This window comes from Nelumbo lutea, chromosome 1 (genome assembly GCF_056320005.1).
Source record: "Nelumbo lutea isolate HS-2025 chromosome 1, American lotus-T2T, whole genome shotgun sequence".
Lineage (NCBI taxonomy): Eukaryota > Viridiplantae > Streptophyta > Magnoliopsida > Proteales > Nelumbonaceae > Nelumbo > Nelumbo lutea.
Window position 1 is genome coordinate 125,290,376 of NC_142684.1, and position 15,164 is coordinate 125,305,539.

Sequence of the window (15,164 nt, forward strand, 5' to 3'; positions counted from 1 at the left end):
GATTGCTTGTTAATGGGGGCCCAAATCTGAGAAGGAAGTAGGATTTGAATTGGGTCTAACTGTGCCTAGGTTCCTCCTGCTCCAATTTTTAAAACCAGAGTTGTGCCTCCTCTGTCATGTGGAATGCGGCTAAGCCTACCTTGCCCCTGTCCTCTGTCCGTTGGTTGCAGAAGAACTGTTCACATTTGTACAACCATCCCTAAGGATCTCCAGCTCCATTATAGGAAGGAAATTCCAGCTTGTTGTATTTGGGAACGATCGCAGTTCCTTGGGCCACGACCTGCTGCTCATCGGATGATTCTGCCATGTCTGGTCGGCGGCCGTCTGTGGTTGCAGCCCCTTCTAAACTCTTTTCTTTGCTGGAAAAATATAACTTCATCAAGCGCCTCAATTCTCGGACGTCGTCCTTGATCTCGTGCACCTCCTTGCTGTTTTACATGAGTTTGCGCTCCAAATCATGAACCCTAGTCTTCAATTGCTCAAAGTCACCCATGACGCCTTGCTCTGATACCAAATTGTTATGGGCCTACCTGCGAATAGGATCTCGTCACAGGTCGGTGGAAAACCTTTTGTTTTCCCTTATTTCTCCCTCTCCTCGAGGTACCTATCTTTGGCGCCTTAATGGTGATTTGTTAAAGAGATCACCAACTCTCCCCTGCTCTTTCTTGATTGAAAATTTCGATGATTTCATTGAATAACATCTGCTCCTTTAAATAGGAGATTACAAGAAGATAGAGTCCTTCTTTAGGAAGACATCCTAACAACATTTATCTTTAAATGATAATGCTACTGCCTAATTAATAGGAACACTGAATCTAGCTAAGAGATAAGATAGGAACACTGAATCTACCTAAGAGATAAGATAGGAACACCGAATCTAGCTAAAAGATAAGATAGGAACACTGAATCTAGCTAAGAGATAAGATACAAATACTGAATCTAGCTAAGAGATAAGATGGGAACACTGAATTTGGCTAAGAGATAAGATAGGAACACTGAATTAATCGCCCATTACTGCTGCTGTCCATTACTGCTGCTGTTTGCGGCTGTAAAAGCATCCACAACAAAAAATACAAAGGGAGGGGTAAAAACTCTTAACCCTCCCAAGAGAACAGTTCAGATTACAATGTTCTTTTTTCTTTTTCTTACAAGGATGGCTGTTTATAGGGTGAAAGAATACTGTTTAATGCTTTTTATACATTTCCATTGGTCTGTTCCTCAATGTACATGGGTTTTTGATGTAATTGTTAATTATCTAATACAATACTTGCTTTAAAAAAGGAATTGATTTCTTAATTCATATTTTCTTCGTCAGTGCACCTCCCAAACCGTTGTTTAGAGAGAAAGAGAGGGGGAGGGAGGGATGGCATTCTATGACATTCTAAATTCCCTGCTAGATATTTTTCCTTGGCCTCCCAATGGTAAAACATCCATGGTATTGTAGTCATTAACTCAATATTAAAACAAAAAGAAACCAAGAATCTAATGGTTCTTTGGAGAGAAGGTGGGAAGAACAGAGGAACATAATTTCTAAATTGCCTGCTAAGTATTATTCCTTGTCTTCCTAAGATTAGTTATGACACAAAAGGAAACAAGGAGATCAAAGGCTCTTTGGGATTTCATAAATTGAGTTTGTAGATCTGAAGTTGGATCAAAAGGAGTTTTGTTTTGAGTTACAAGACTGAAGATCTATTATGTAATATCTCACTGAAAACACTTCCAAGTAGGGGTGGCAATTCAGACCCAAACTACCCATTTGCGTAGCAGGTTGTAGATGGCTGACATCCCATTGGTGGATTTTAAGTGGGTGGGTAAGGGTTGGGCGATGGGTACCTATTGGGTTCATTATATAAGGTGCCAACTCTGAAAATTGGGTGCATTATACAAAGTTTTGTTTGTTGTGCTAATCTGAAAAAGTTTTATTATGTTAACACAATAATAAGTAGTTCATGATAAGTTGCATTATGAGCAATTTTAACATTTCCAACGCATCTTGAAACAGTAATCTGTTACAGATTTTTAAGTAGCAATGCCAGGCCCATTTTATTCTCAAAGCTCAAACTATTAACACTTCCAACGTCATACTTATTGCTTGTGTTGCACCTGTTGCTGATTACTATTCTGATAATTTGCTTCATTTATGTTAATTAGTTCTCTTTGCTCATTTAAATATGTACCTTTTCTATGTTCCAGAAAAATCTATATAATGCATGGGTAACTACATCAGAATTGCGTAATTCAGTTACAGTTAAGAAAATGAAGTTACAGTTGCTGAGGCAAAACTTGAAGCTCACTTCCATCCTTAAGGGACAAGTAAGAGTCATGGATTCGATCAAAGTTTGTTCTACTTCTTATAGACATCCATTGAACCTTAACTTGGTTTTTACCCCTTTTCTCTTCCTATAACTGCCCTCTGTTTTGGTTTTGGTTGGGTGACATTTTTCTTGTTACTTTTCTGCATCTCATTCTTTTTTTCCTTTTTTTAACACCTTGTTTTTGTTTTTTATTGCAAATCAATTAAATAAAATAAATATAAAAATGGTGCTGGAAGGTTTTTTTCCCAAGTCTTACCTTAGAGGCCAACAAAAGCATGGGCACTAAAAAAGAAGCATTATATAGTGCATTGTAACAACTTAGGCACAAATGACCATAGTGCAATAATCATTGAGAGAGTCTCAAATACTCAAAGTTAGGTAATCGGACAAAGTTCCTAGGACCCAGCAGAAGGCTACAACTTAAGCAATACCAGCTAGCTTTAGAATTTTTTGAAATTTTATTTCATCATTGATGTAGTATGGTTGAATTGCAACAAAAAATGTGCCAATTTATCTAATTAATGAGGTGGTTAAAGATTTCTGTCAAGCAAGGTGAGGGTTGAGACAAGGTTATCCCTTCTCCTTCCTCTTCATCCTTGTAGCTGATGTTTTTAGTAGGCTGATCTCGGGGACTAACAGATTCTGATTGATTAGGGGATAGAGAGTAAGAAGAGATGAAGTGGTGGTCACTCACTGTTTACAGATAATATCATTCTATTCTTTGAAGGAGGAAATGAAGAAGTAAGGAGTCTGAAGGATATAATATGTGTATATAAGAGGATGTCCAGTCTTGAGGTCAATCTAGACAAGAGTTACTGTTGGTGGGGTTAACATAAAGGAGGAGGTGGTTAGCCAGCAGTAATACTAAGTTGTACTGTTGCTTATTGGTCAATGAAGTGAGAGAAAATTGATTAAGATGGTTTGATAATGATAACATGCAGAGAAGCCATGTATAGTAGGGCTGTCAATGGACTTTGCAAGTCTAAAACACATACTGTTGTCCAATTCAATTATTTTGTGATCAGATATTATAATCTACATCCATTTAATAATCAGATCAGATGCAGATTTGACCCCATCTGATCTGATTAAGATATGAATGTGATTAAAATTTAATTTGTTAGACTTATAGATATGTAATATAGTTATTCATATATAAAAGTTATAATAAGTAAAGTTTATAGTTAATAGATTCAATATTTATATTTATATATATTTATTATATGTATAAGTTAATAGGTAATTACTATTTAAAAACTTCTTAATTTTTATTTAGTTTCAAGACAATAAAGTGGACCAACTTAAATCTGAATCCATTCCAAGTCCGGTATATCAGATTTTGGATTGGATTTGGATTTGAAGTTTCAATATTTGGATCAGATTCAAATGTGGCTGCTGGCTTGATCCAATCCAAATCCAACCTGATTGCATCTCTAAGCACCAGTGAGAAGTTATTTGTTATAAGTTGAAAGGGTCTAGAAGAGCTAGGGCCTGACCAAAGAGGACATCAGTTGAAATAGTGAGAAATGATTTAAGGGCCCATAACTTAAACAGTGGATATGGCTTTGAAAACAAAAGGGTGGAAGAACAAATTCATGTAGCCTACCCCATATATTTGGGACAAGGCTTAGTTGAGTTAGTATGAACAGAAGACAACTTATCAATCCGTTTTGACAAATTGCGTAGAGTTGTGCATATCTTTTGTGTTGTTGCTGACAATTATGTTCTTTTGTTATATCTTTTGTGTAGTTGTTGACAATTATGTTCTTTTGTTGATAATAAAGAAACTCTCTAGTAAAAAGGGGGTATGCATTATGGACAATATTTCTTCCCCAAACATGCTTCATCATCATTATCATCTAAGCCTTATCCCAACTAGATGGGGTTGGCTACATGAAACCTGTTTAGCCATTCTGTTTTGTTTAGTGCCATATCCATTGTTAAATTATCAGCAGTCATTTCTTACTACTCCAACCCATGTCCTTTTTGGTTTGCCCTTAGCCCTTCTAGGCCCCACAACTTGCAACAAACTGCTTCTTCTTAAGGGTGATGTTGATGGTCTTCTATGCATGTGAATAAATTATATATTAGTCTACTTTATCTCCAAAAAAATATTAGTCTACTTTCTCTCATTTTATCACATATTGGAGGTACTCCTATGTTCCTTCAAATGACTTCGTTTTGACCCTACCCTTTCTAGCTTTTCCCCTTGTCCATCTTAACATGCGCATTTCTGCAACACTCATTTTTCTGGCATGTATCTTGATTGCCTAAAACATAGCTCCATACAATGTTTCTGGTCTTACTATTGCTTTATAGAACTTTCCTTTTCACCTAATTGTTATTTGTTTATCAATGAAGACTCTGGATGCACCACTCTATTTTGCCCATCCTGCTCTAATGTTGTGGTCAACATCCTTGTCAATCTCTCCCTTGTTATGAATAATCAAACCAGGGTAATGGAGAAAGTTGCATTGAGTTATCTGTTGGTCTTTAATTCTAAGTGTATCCTGATTTGTTCTAAATTTACATAGCATATATTATTTTGGCCCTACTAATTTTCTGAAGTAATTTGTCCATAGACGTAATTTTGCATTTAATCCTTCTATAGTTTCATCAATTAATACAATGTTGTTAGCAAACAACAACACCATGGAACCCCTTTCTGTGTATATTTGGTCAATTCATCTATAATTAGTGCAAATAAGTAAGGATTAAGTGTTGAGCCTTGGTGAAGACCCATCAATAGCTATGAAATCTGATGTCTCTCCCACAAGTGTTCCAACATAGGTTGTTTCTCCCTCATAAGTATCTTTAATTAGGCCCACATTCCTATTTGAAACTCCTTTCCTTTTGAAAACCCACCACATCATCTCTCTAAGGATTTTATTGTATCCTTTCTCTAGATCAATGAACACTATATGAAGATCTCTTTTCTTCTCTCCAAACTTTTCCATCTTATTGTCAAAATCCCAAACTTTTCTATTCTCTTCCAAAGTTTTATATTGTGGCTCATGAGTTTAATCCCACATTAATTATTGCAACTTTGTATATCGCCTTTGTTTTCAAGTATAGGCATCGTACTGCTCTTTTTTCAATCATTAGGCATCTTTTCTTTCATTATCTTATTAAATAGTTTAGTTAGCCATAACAATCCTACCTCTCCCATACCTTTCTACACTTCTATTGTGATACCTTCTAACCCTAATGTTTTTCCCTTGTTCATATTATTTAACACTTCCTTCACTTCGGTAATTCTAATTTTACAAAGGTTACATGTTAGTTTTGATACTATTGGAGCTACTAATCTCTCCTCCATTAGCACCCTCTACATGTTCTTTATTTAATAATCTTTCACAATATTTTTTCCATCTTTCTTTGCTTTTCTCATCTTCCTCACATATGCATCTTTGATAGAATTCCTCAAAAATGCTTTCCTCTTAAAAATAGCGGTGTCATCTCCCAAAATCCTTTCTTTTGTCATCTTCTAACATCTTAATTTGCTACTTTGTGCTGAAAGGATTTGAACTTGATTCCTTGAAGTTTGATTCTCCTCTTGGGTTGAGTATTAGTGAAGATGTATAGTAATGTTGTCAAAGTGGAATCAATTTAGAAATTCCTAATGGGTTATGTTAAAAGACTGTTTGTCTTTTGTTTTTATTTCTGTTTAGTATCATAGGGGGTACTAATGTAAATCCCCCTCTTTTATATTATGTATGGTTTCCCTAATACAAATACCAAAAAAGCTGGCGCCGTCAGCACAGAGTTTTGCTCACAGATCTCTCTTTTCTCCTCTTCCTTCTCTCTTCTCTTCACTTTCTCTTCTGGATAATATGGTATCAGAGCAAGCCCATTTGATCTGAAAGGATATCGAGAAAGCATTCTTTTGTCTTCTCCCTTCACTTGTTGCTGAATTTTTTTCTCTGAAGAACCAAGGTAAATCTTTGGACTGATCTCAGAAGCTTCTATCTTCCTTTTTTTTTCCTGATCGTGTATCAGGACAGAACCAAAACAAGGGGATCGATCAATTGATGTGAGGTGATCAACACCTGTACCTTCCTTTTTTGTAGGATCGAGTGATCCTTGTGGTGGTTGTAGGTCGGAGGTGACCTGTATGTGTTGTGACAACAGCTTTGTAGGTCGAAGATGACCTGTGTGTGCTGTGACAGCAATCCAATTGTTAGTTTGTAGGTCGGTGATGACTTGTAGGTGCCGTAACAGCAGTAAAACTTTTTTTTTGGTGATTGAAGGACTATGCTTGTCCCCTCATTGGTGTGTTCTTCGTAAAGCTAATGGGGAGACTGGTTTTCATCTACTGGTGTCTTGCCAATTTGCAAAGTCTATTTGGGAGTGGGCTTTCTATCTTTTTAGGTGTAGTTGGAATCCTCCATCAAATTTGCAAAGTCTTTTTTTCTTCTTTCTTTAGGTGGCGTATGAAAAGGGGAAGGACTATGTGGAGAGGACTGGGGGTTGTAGTATGCTGGTCTTTATGGGAAGAAAAAACTCTAGGATCTTCTCTGAAGTAGAGAGAGGTGGCGAAAATCTAAGGGCTCTGATCCATATAAAGGTTGTATAGTGGATGAAATCCCTAGAGCTATTCACAGATTATACAATGGATGACATGCTGAGGAAGTGGGGTGAGATTGCTAGCTGTACCTAGGCTAAAGCAGTAATGAGTGTGTCTTGGACCCCCCACCTACGGGTTTCATAAAACTAAACTTTGATGGAAGTAGTAGAGGGAACCCTGGACAATCAGGGATTGGGGGTGTTTTCAAGGATGAGAATGAGGTTGTTTCTGCCATGTTCTCAGGCCCAACTGGAGTGGGTGACTCTCTCAAAGATGAGATACATGTAGTTATGGAAGGAGTCCAGAAAGCTAGGGAGATGAATATTAGAAAACTCATAATTGAAGGGGACTCAAAGGTGGTGGTAGGGTGGCTGAATAAAGACGATAGTGGTTTATGGAGCTATAGCAATGTGAGGAGGAAATTCAGATGGCTGGTTCGAGAAATGAAAGTTAAAATTAGTTGGGTAAAAAGATCAACTAATTCTTTGTATAATGGGTTAGCTAAACAAGGGGTGGACGGGATTCAATGTTCTAGGCACATATGTAATTTAAATTTCTTTATTTTCTTTTTTCTCTTTCTCTCTTGTTTCCTTTCTTGTGGCTCAAGATGAAGTTGGAAGATAAAAAGTTTGGCTTCCTCTTTGTAATTCTTATTGTGATAATTAATGAATTGTGTTATTGATAAAAAAAGGGACTATGTTCAAACTAAAAGGTGGTTGGCTCTAGTTTCCTGGTGCTTTTTTTTTCCAGAAATAATACAGTGTGTGAAAGGGAAACAAGTTGGACTGTATTTTTTCTTTTTTTTTTTGGAACTCTTTTGAGTGTGATCTGAACCAATTATCATGAATAGTGAAGAATCTACCACATCTTGTGTTTCCTCAATGTAGAATGGATTGAGTGGGGGTATGGATTTATCCGTCCCTATGGCTGTCATAACTCTTGATGGTCTCAATTACTTAGAATGGTCGAAGGTGATCAGGTTATACATTATTGCAAGGGGAAGGATAGGATATATAAATGGAAGAATTAAAGAACCTAATTCTAGAAGTGTTGAACATGGCTGATGGAACCGGGAAAACAACATGGTAATGTCATGGCTCTTAGTGTCTATGCAATCTCAGGTGAGAAGAAATTTTATGTGGGCTGAAACAACTTATGAGATTTGGGAACAAGCAAAGTCAACCTATTCTAAATTAAGCCACTATGCAAAAATCTATCAATTTCAGGCAGAATACTCTACTTGTAAAAAGGGAAAATTACAGCCCTAATAGTGTATGTTGATGATATAGTTATCAATGATGATTGGAAAGATGAAATTCAAAAATTGAAGGGATTTCTTGATACTCAGTTTAAGGTGAAAGATCTAGGTCCTTTGAGATGCTTCCTTGGAAATGAAGTTATTCGCTCACAAAAGGGTATCTTCATTTCTCAGACACAATATGTCTTAGATCTGTTACAATATACAAGAAAATTAGGAGTGAAACCCGTTGATTCTTTTATAATCACAAATTAAGTGATTGTCAAGGTGAGTTCATCAAAGATGTGAAGCAATTTTAGAGGCTTGTAGGAAGACTGCTATATCTCTCCATGACTTGGCCAAACATTGCTTATGCAGTGGGTGTTCTTAGTCAATTCATGCATGCCCCTAAGACCACCCACCTTGAAGCAGCTGAAAGAATTCTCAAATATCTTAAGAAATTTCCAGGTGCAGGTTTATTGTTCCAAAAGCACGGGCATTTGAAGGTTGAAGTGTATACTGATGCAAATTGGGCAGGATTACTGGATGATAGGAAGTCTACCAGCAGCTACTGTACCTTTGTGGGAGGAAACCTAGTCTCATGGAGAAGCAAAAAGCAGAATGTGGTGGCTAGGTCTAGTGCTCAAGCTGAATATAGAGCAATGTCTCATGGAGTGGCTGAAATAATGTGGCTAAAAAAATTGAGTGAGCTGGGATTTACAGTTGATGGACCTGTGACTTTATATTGTGATAACAAGGCAGCCATAAATATTGCTGCTAACCCAGTATTGCATGATAGAACCAAGCACATTGGGGTAGACAAGCATTTTATTAGAGAAAAGGTTGTCAAAGGGGAAGGGGTATGTCAGGTCCGAAGATCAACTTGCAGACATCTTCACAAAAGGGTTACATCACTTGCGTCTTAATGGTCTATGTGACAAGTTGGGCATGATTGACATCCATGCCCCAACTTGAGGGGGAGTGTTAAAAGGCTGTTTATAGGTTGTTTGTCTTTTGTTTTTATTTCTGTTTAGTATCACAGGGGTACTATTGTAATTCCCCTTATTTTATATTATGTTATGGTCGCCCTAATATAAATACCAAAAAAGCTAGCGTTGCCAACACGGAGTTTTGCTCATAGATCTCTCTTCTCTTCACTTTCTCTTTTGGATAATAGTTGAGATTTAATTCAAGATGGAACTTGTAAATCATAAAGTTCAATGTTGAGACTTTGTTAGGATTATTAAAAATTATGGAAAATCATTAAATTTTAAAAAATAGATTTTTGAATTGTACAAGTTTCAAAGATGATTATTAATTAACAACAGTGTAATGAACTTGGTGTAATGGTAAAATCTTGTGCTAGCAAGTGTGAGAATGTGGATTCGAGTCTGAGAATTACCACTTTGTGCAAAAATGTCAAAGGTTAAGACTATCCATTCTACTCCACCCAAGACCCTAGAACCAACATTGGGTAATGACTGTTTTATCAATTTAAGCCATTGTCACTTTTTTTTCTTTTTGAATGTAAGTGATAGATATAAAAGTTATAACTTGTGATAGAACAAAGGCAAATCGTGAGTTCACTACTTCACTATAACGCCAACCCAAAAACCACACTAAGCTTCACAAAATGCAACTCATGATCCAAACAAACTAGTTTTGAGTTCTCTAAATGTTTCAATGCCCAAAACCAACCTGAGCTTTACAAAGTGACTGCAAGAAGATTAGTTATAAGTTTACAAAAGAAGGTCATGATACCCTCATCAATTCTATGCCCAAATATAGAAGATCCAAAAAATCAATATGAAAAATGGAGAAATTGCTGATTAAAAATATAAAAATGGAGAAATTGCCAACCAAAAATATAAAAAATGGAGAAAGTGATTTAGACCATTCACCAAGATTGGAGTTTACAAAAATTTCACTACTTCTCCCATTTGAAGTAGAAAACAACAACAAAAGGAATTCAGATCTGTTAAGAAATGAAGTAGATATGAAGATCTTTGTATAGTAGGGTTTTGTGATTTGAAACCCACCCTGCCCCCCAAATCTTATGTTTCTAATCAATTTCCACTCTTTGGTCTATGTAAAATTGTATAGATGTGGGATTCATGATTGAACCGCAATCTTTGCTGAAATGAGATTGAGGGAATAGACCTGAATCAGTAAAGTTATGGTTCTATTCAAATCATACAATTTGAATCATGGATCACACCGATTTAACAACTTGATGCAACAGTATGAAACTATCACTTTCCCATGTAGGTATGCATGCATGGTTTGCTTGAGAGATCACAAAGCAATTGGGCACATATTGACTAGATTGGTTTTGTATGGGTTTCTGTTTGCAAGCATAGATTTTTGAAACCTAATAGTTGAGCTCCCTCTTGAATTGGACTGATTGAGCAATCTAGATACTTTGACTAAGGGACTGAAAGTATGGCATTGAACTTAACACAAGAAAGAAACTTCCCTGTATGTATGAGTAAACACCTTGGCTTTTCCAAGTTTTATTTTGTCATGGTTTTACTCTATTAACTGTGTTAAAATATTGGCATGCATGCTTGATCTAAAAAGGGTTGGATGGATGGACTTCACTTAAGTTAACTCTTTAATTATCTACATCTGAAGCTTGTTAACACTTGATGTGTGCAGACGACCTATTTGGAAGAGTGGTCCCTTCTGGATAGAGAACACTCAAATTCTTTATCAGGTGCTATTGAAGCTCTCAAGGCTAGCACTCTCCGCCTCCCAGTTGTCAGTGGAGCAAAGGTGTGTGTCATGAGATTTTTAAATGAGGTGTACCTCAAACTCCCCATCGATTGGAAATATGATGCTTGACAAAACTTTTCTATGCTCTTTCTTTTTGCAGGCAGATATCCAAAATGTGAAGGATGCTGTTGGTTCAGCAGTTGATGTTATGCAGGCAATGGCATCCTCAATATGCTCTTTGCTGTCAAAGGTAAAGCTAATTGAACTGGTACTGGAGTTGGCTGTTAAACATATCAAATTCAAGTTTTTGGAATGTTAGAAGAAGCAAGTTTTATTTGTACACTATTTAATTGTCCATGTCAAAGCATTTTTCTGGATGCAGTAATAGCTATCATCCTTGTTTAGCATATCGCATGGTATGCTTTCTGACCAGGATTCTAAATTCTGGGAGCATGTTTGAATTTCAAGATTCTGTACCCTTGGGGGGTGATTGGATAAAACCCTGAAAAACAATGGAAATATCTATGGCTCTGACCTAATATGGATAGACAATAGGAAAATATGTTTAGGTATAAAAGAAATAGAGAAAAGGTAGGAGATGTAAAATGAAGTAAAAGAAGAATTAGTAGAGGCTTAAACTTTTTGGTTTTTGTATTATTTTTCTTTGTATTTCTGGATCAGGCTTAACTTTCTTGAAATTCCATCAGAACTTTGACCAACATTCCTAGTCAGGTCAGAACTAGTAACCTTATAAATATCATCCGTGTTCTTTTTTTATCAGTTACAAAATTCTTGATTTTTTTAATCAGTAACAAGTAACCTTATAAATTGGAAGAGAAAAGGGGAGCATACTAGCAGTTTGTACCACAGTGAAGGAGATATGAGCATAGGATACATAAAAGAGCCACCCAACAAAAAATGGAATAACCACGACCATAAGGACTAGTGACGTTGAAATGGCCAATCTTATTTGGAAACCAAAACTCTGACTTGGTGTTGTAAGTCCAATGTTTCACATAGAGAAAGGATGTGAGGAGTTGTACATGCTAAGGCGTGTGGCATAAACCTGCAGTCTCCTGAGCATTGATTACTTTAATTAATAAATAATTAAACTAATACAAAATAACTAAAAATATGGTAAATATCCCACACAAATAGAAAATTTATGAGAAATTAGACATTTTTATGTTTGCAGTTTCTAATAATATAACCATCACATTTAAATAGAGAACTGAAGTATACCTTCCATAATTATATAAGAATCATAACCAATCAATATCACTTGGAAAGTTGCAAATCAAAATTAGAATTAACACTTCATAGTTTCACATAAATTGCACAACATTAACATAAACAAGTGTGTCTCTCAAACATGCAGCAGTAACTATCATTTGCTAGAACATCATCAGTATTGATTTGATATTTAACAAGCCTATAGTATGTGGGAAAACGTGTTTTTTTTTTATAATATGTGGGAAAACTCTTCCTATAGGTTTCTGGCCCTTAAGAATCTTGTTGACATGATGCCCTGTCAATGCACATTTGACACACAATTGGTCACATGAGAACTTGTATATCTTGTTTTACTTCTGAAGTGTAATAAGTGTGTCATTTGCAGTTTGGTTATGACCTGCTTAGATTTGGTGCATAAATGTGCTTATTTTTCTACTTACATTAATGTGTTTAGGTGTCTGTGTTTGTACTTATTTATATATATGGGTTTCTAGATTTTGGGGCCTTACCATGTTACATACATGTCTGCGTAGGGAGGTGGCATTTGTGTCTTTAAAGTACAAAGATCAACATATTGTTTATACAAATTGATCATGTTAAGTGCCAAACATTAGGAATTTAGTCCACCCCTCCCAAGACCCCAGATAGCTAGGACCATCATTGGGTAATGGCCTTTTTACAGCATGATACAAGTTATGTGTATATTCGGGATCCCCTACTTTTACTCTCGTCTTTTTTATTCTCTACTTTCTTCCACTAAAGCAAACCTTAACTTTTTGTTTTTTGATAACTTTAACAAGAATTCTTCTTTTCCTGAAACCATCATCATCTTTTCATTCAACTTCATCTAAGCCTTGTCCCAACTATATGGGTCAGCACATGAATCATTTATCGCCATTTGTTATACTAGCCCTTGGCACTTTTAGCCCTTTCAACTTGCCAACAGTTGGCTGTTTCTAATGGGTGTTGTAGATGGTCTTTTATGCATGCGAACAAACCATCTAGTCTACGTTTCTCTCATTCTTTCACCTATTGGAGGTACTTCTAGCTTCCTTCAGTTGACTTCATTTCTGACCCTATCCTTTCTAGTTTTTCCACGTGAGGTACTTCTAGCTTCCTTCAGTTGACTTCATTTCTGACCCTATCATTTCTAGTTTTTCCACAAATCCATCTTAGCGTAAACGTTTCTGGCACTCATTTTTTTGACATGTTACTTGATTGCCCACCACTTGGCTCCATTCAGCACTTGTGGCCTTGTTGCTATTTCATAGGATTTTTCTTTTAATCTTAGTATTCAGCTATCATGTAAGACCCCCCCCCCCCCTCTCCATGTGACCCTAGGTGATTTCAATTGTTTTAAAGGATAATAAGTCTTGTTGTTTGTTGTTGTTCTTTGTCCTTGGTTGGTTTAATGGAATTTCCTAACATAAAATCAATAGGTGATGTGACATGTCTATTGACAAATCACCAACCCAAAAAGTTAAAGAAGCAAGAGTTTCAAGTGAATGAGTGTATTCGATACTTTAAAACATGGTTGAAGTCAAAGATAGTAACATGTATTTCATTTTATTTTAGGGATAAGTACACTGCACTCCACCTCAGAATTCTGAATTCCACTGCAGATTTACAACAATTCAAAATGTCAAACACCCCCACCCTAAACACCAATATCCGTCCATGTAACAGTGGAGCTAAGAATTCTGGGGGTGGACTGAACAGTCATTCTCCCTTTATTTTATACTTCTTTTACCCTTAACTCCCTCACCCACAAAATAAAAAAAAAAGAAAATACTTGGAGGACGTATCGTTTGTCTTTGACTTAACTCCAGTTTACCTGTTAATCGTTAAAACCATCTGTCACTTGCAGGTGGATGAGATGAACTCCTTGGTGGCTGAACTTGCAAATGTTGCCGCTCAAGAGCGGGCTTTGTTATTTCAGTGCAAAGATTTCTTGTCCACATTAGCAGCTTTACAGGTAAGTATTGCTCGGATTTCTTCTTTGCTTTGGTTTCTCTGGGTTGATTGCTGATAAAACTTGTGGTAACAGGTGAAGGATTGTAGCCTGAGAACACATATATTACAACTAAAACGTGTACCAACAAGCCTGATAACATAAGTGTAGATTGATCTTATCTGACTTCCTACTCTAAATGCTAACATCACATCAAACTTTCTTTTTCTCACCCGGAGGCAGCACCGGAGGCTGTAAGAGTATTGAATGGTTGCGTGTGAGAGAAAACAAGAGCTCTAATTTGTCCTCTTTGGTACCCGTTGGAGACCAGCTGTATCATGTATTTTGTATGCACAGATTACAGAAAATGGCTTTTTGCTCTCGGGAATTCATATTAGGTGTAAACAAATCTGTCTTTTTTTCTCCTTTTTACCCCTATAGTTAAAAAGGAAGGCTGCTGTAAATATGTGTATGATGTTTCCCAATTCCCCCCTTCTCCTTTATTCTCAGTTTATTTTTACCAACTTTTTGTTTTCTTGTCTGAGCTTGTCTATCATTGTGATAGGTGCTTATTACCTATTCTCCACTTGAAAAGATCAACACAGAAAGGAAAAGCATTTCTGTTTTGCTTGTGTATTAGGCTCCGTGCTTCCTTTTGTTTGTAATGCAATTTCATGTGTACTAGTACAGATGCATGGGTTTTACACATGAGGAGTACAAATTGTAGTTCAATACTTCAATTTTATTTTTGCTTTTAGTTTTTGTTTTATTTCTTCGCCGCAAACAAACAAATTAAGATAAAAAATAAAATAAAAATAATCCATGAGTTGCATTCAATTCATTTGCATTCATAATTTTCAGTGTAACGAAATTGCATTGCAAACGAATTGGATGAAAGGTGTGCAGAGCCAGAACCACGATTTTTTTTTTTTTTTGAAAAATAGAACCTTGAATTTTTGCGGTGTCTAGTGACTTTAACTAGCCCGAAGGATTTAACAAGTTCGTTTGCAGGTGAGAGTGATTGATTTGGCTTGTCTTCTGTTTGCGTCGGTTGTCTGAACTAAGACTGAAGAGTTAATTTGTTCGAAATTAGTTGCTTGACAAGAACCTGTATAGAATGGTAGTGATTTTACCATACCATAGAAT

At 36.3% G+C, this 15,164-nt stretch overlaps 1 protein-coding gene across 2 annotated transcripts in view; it reads left to right on the top strand.

The window, feature by feature from the left end:
- The window catches only part of QWRF2 (QWRF motif protein (DUF566)), a 34,673-nt gene extending 19,918 nt beyond the window's left edge, over window positions 1–14,755 (top strand). For both annotated transcript variants that reach the window (XM_088985587.1, XM_088985578.1), the window contains 5 exons: window positions 2,194–2,313; window positions 10,778–10,894; window positions 10,995–11,084; window positions 13,935–14,042; window positions 14,115–14,755. In XM_088985587.1, the coding sequence (XP_088841713.1) occupies window positions 2,194–2,313; window positions 10,778–10,894; window positions 10,995–11,084; window positions 13,935–14,042; window positions 14,115–14,183 (504 nt within the window). In that variant the 3' untranslated portion in view covers window positions 14,184–14,755. The remainder of the gene's footprint in view (window positions 1–2,193; window positions 2,314–10,777; window positions 10,895–10,994; window positions 11,085–13,934; window positions 14,043–14,114) is intronic.
- Window positions 14,756–15,164: the final 409 nt, after the last annotated feature.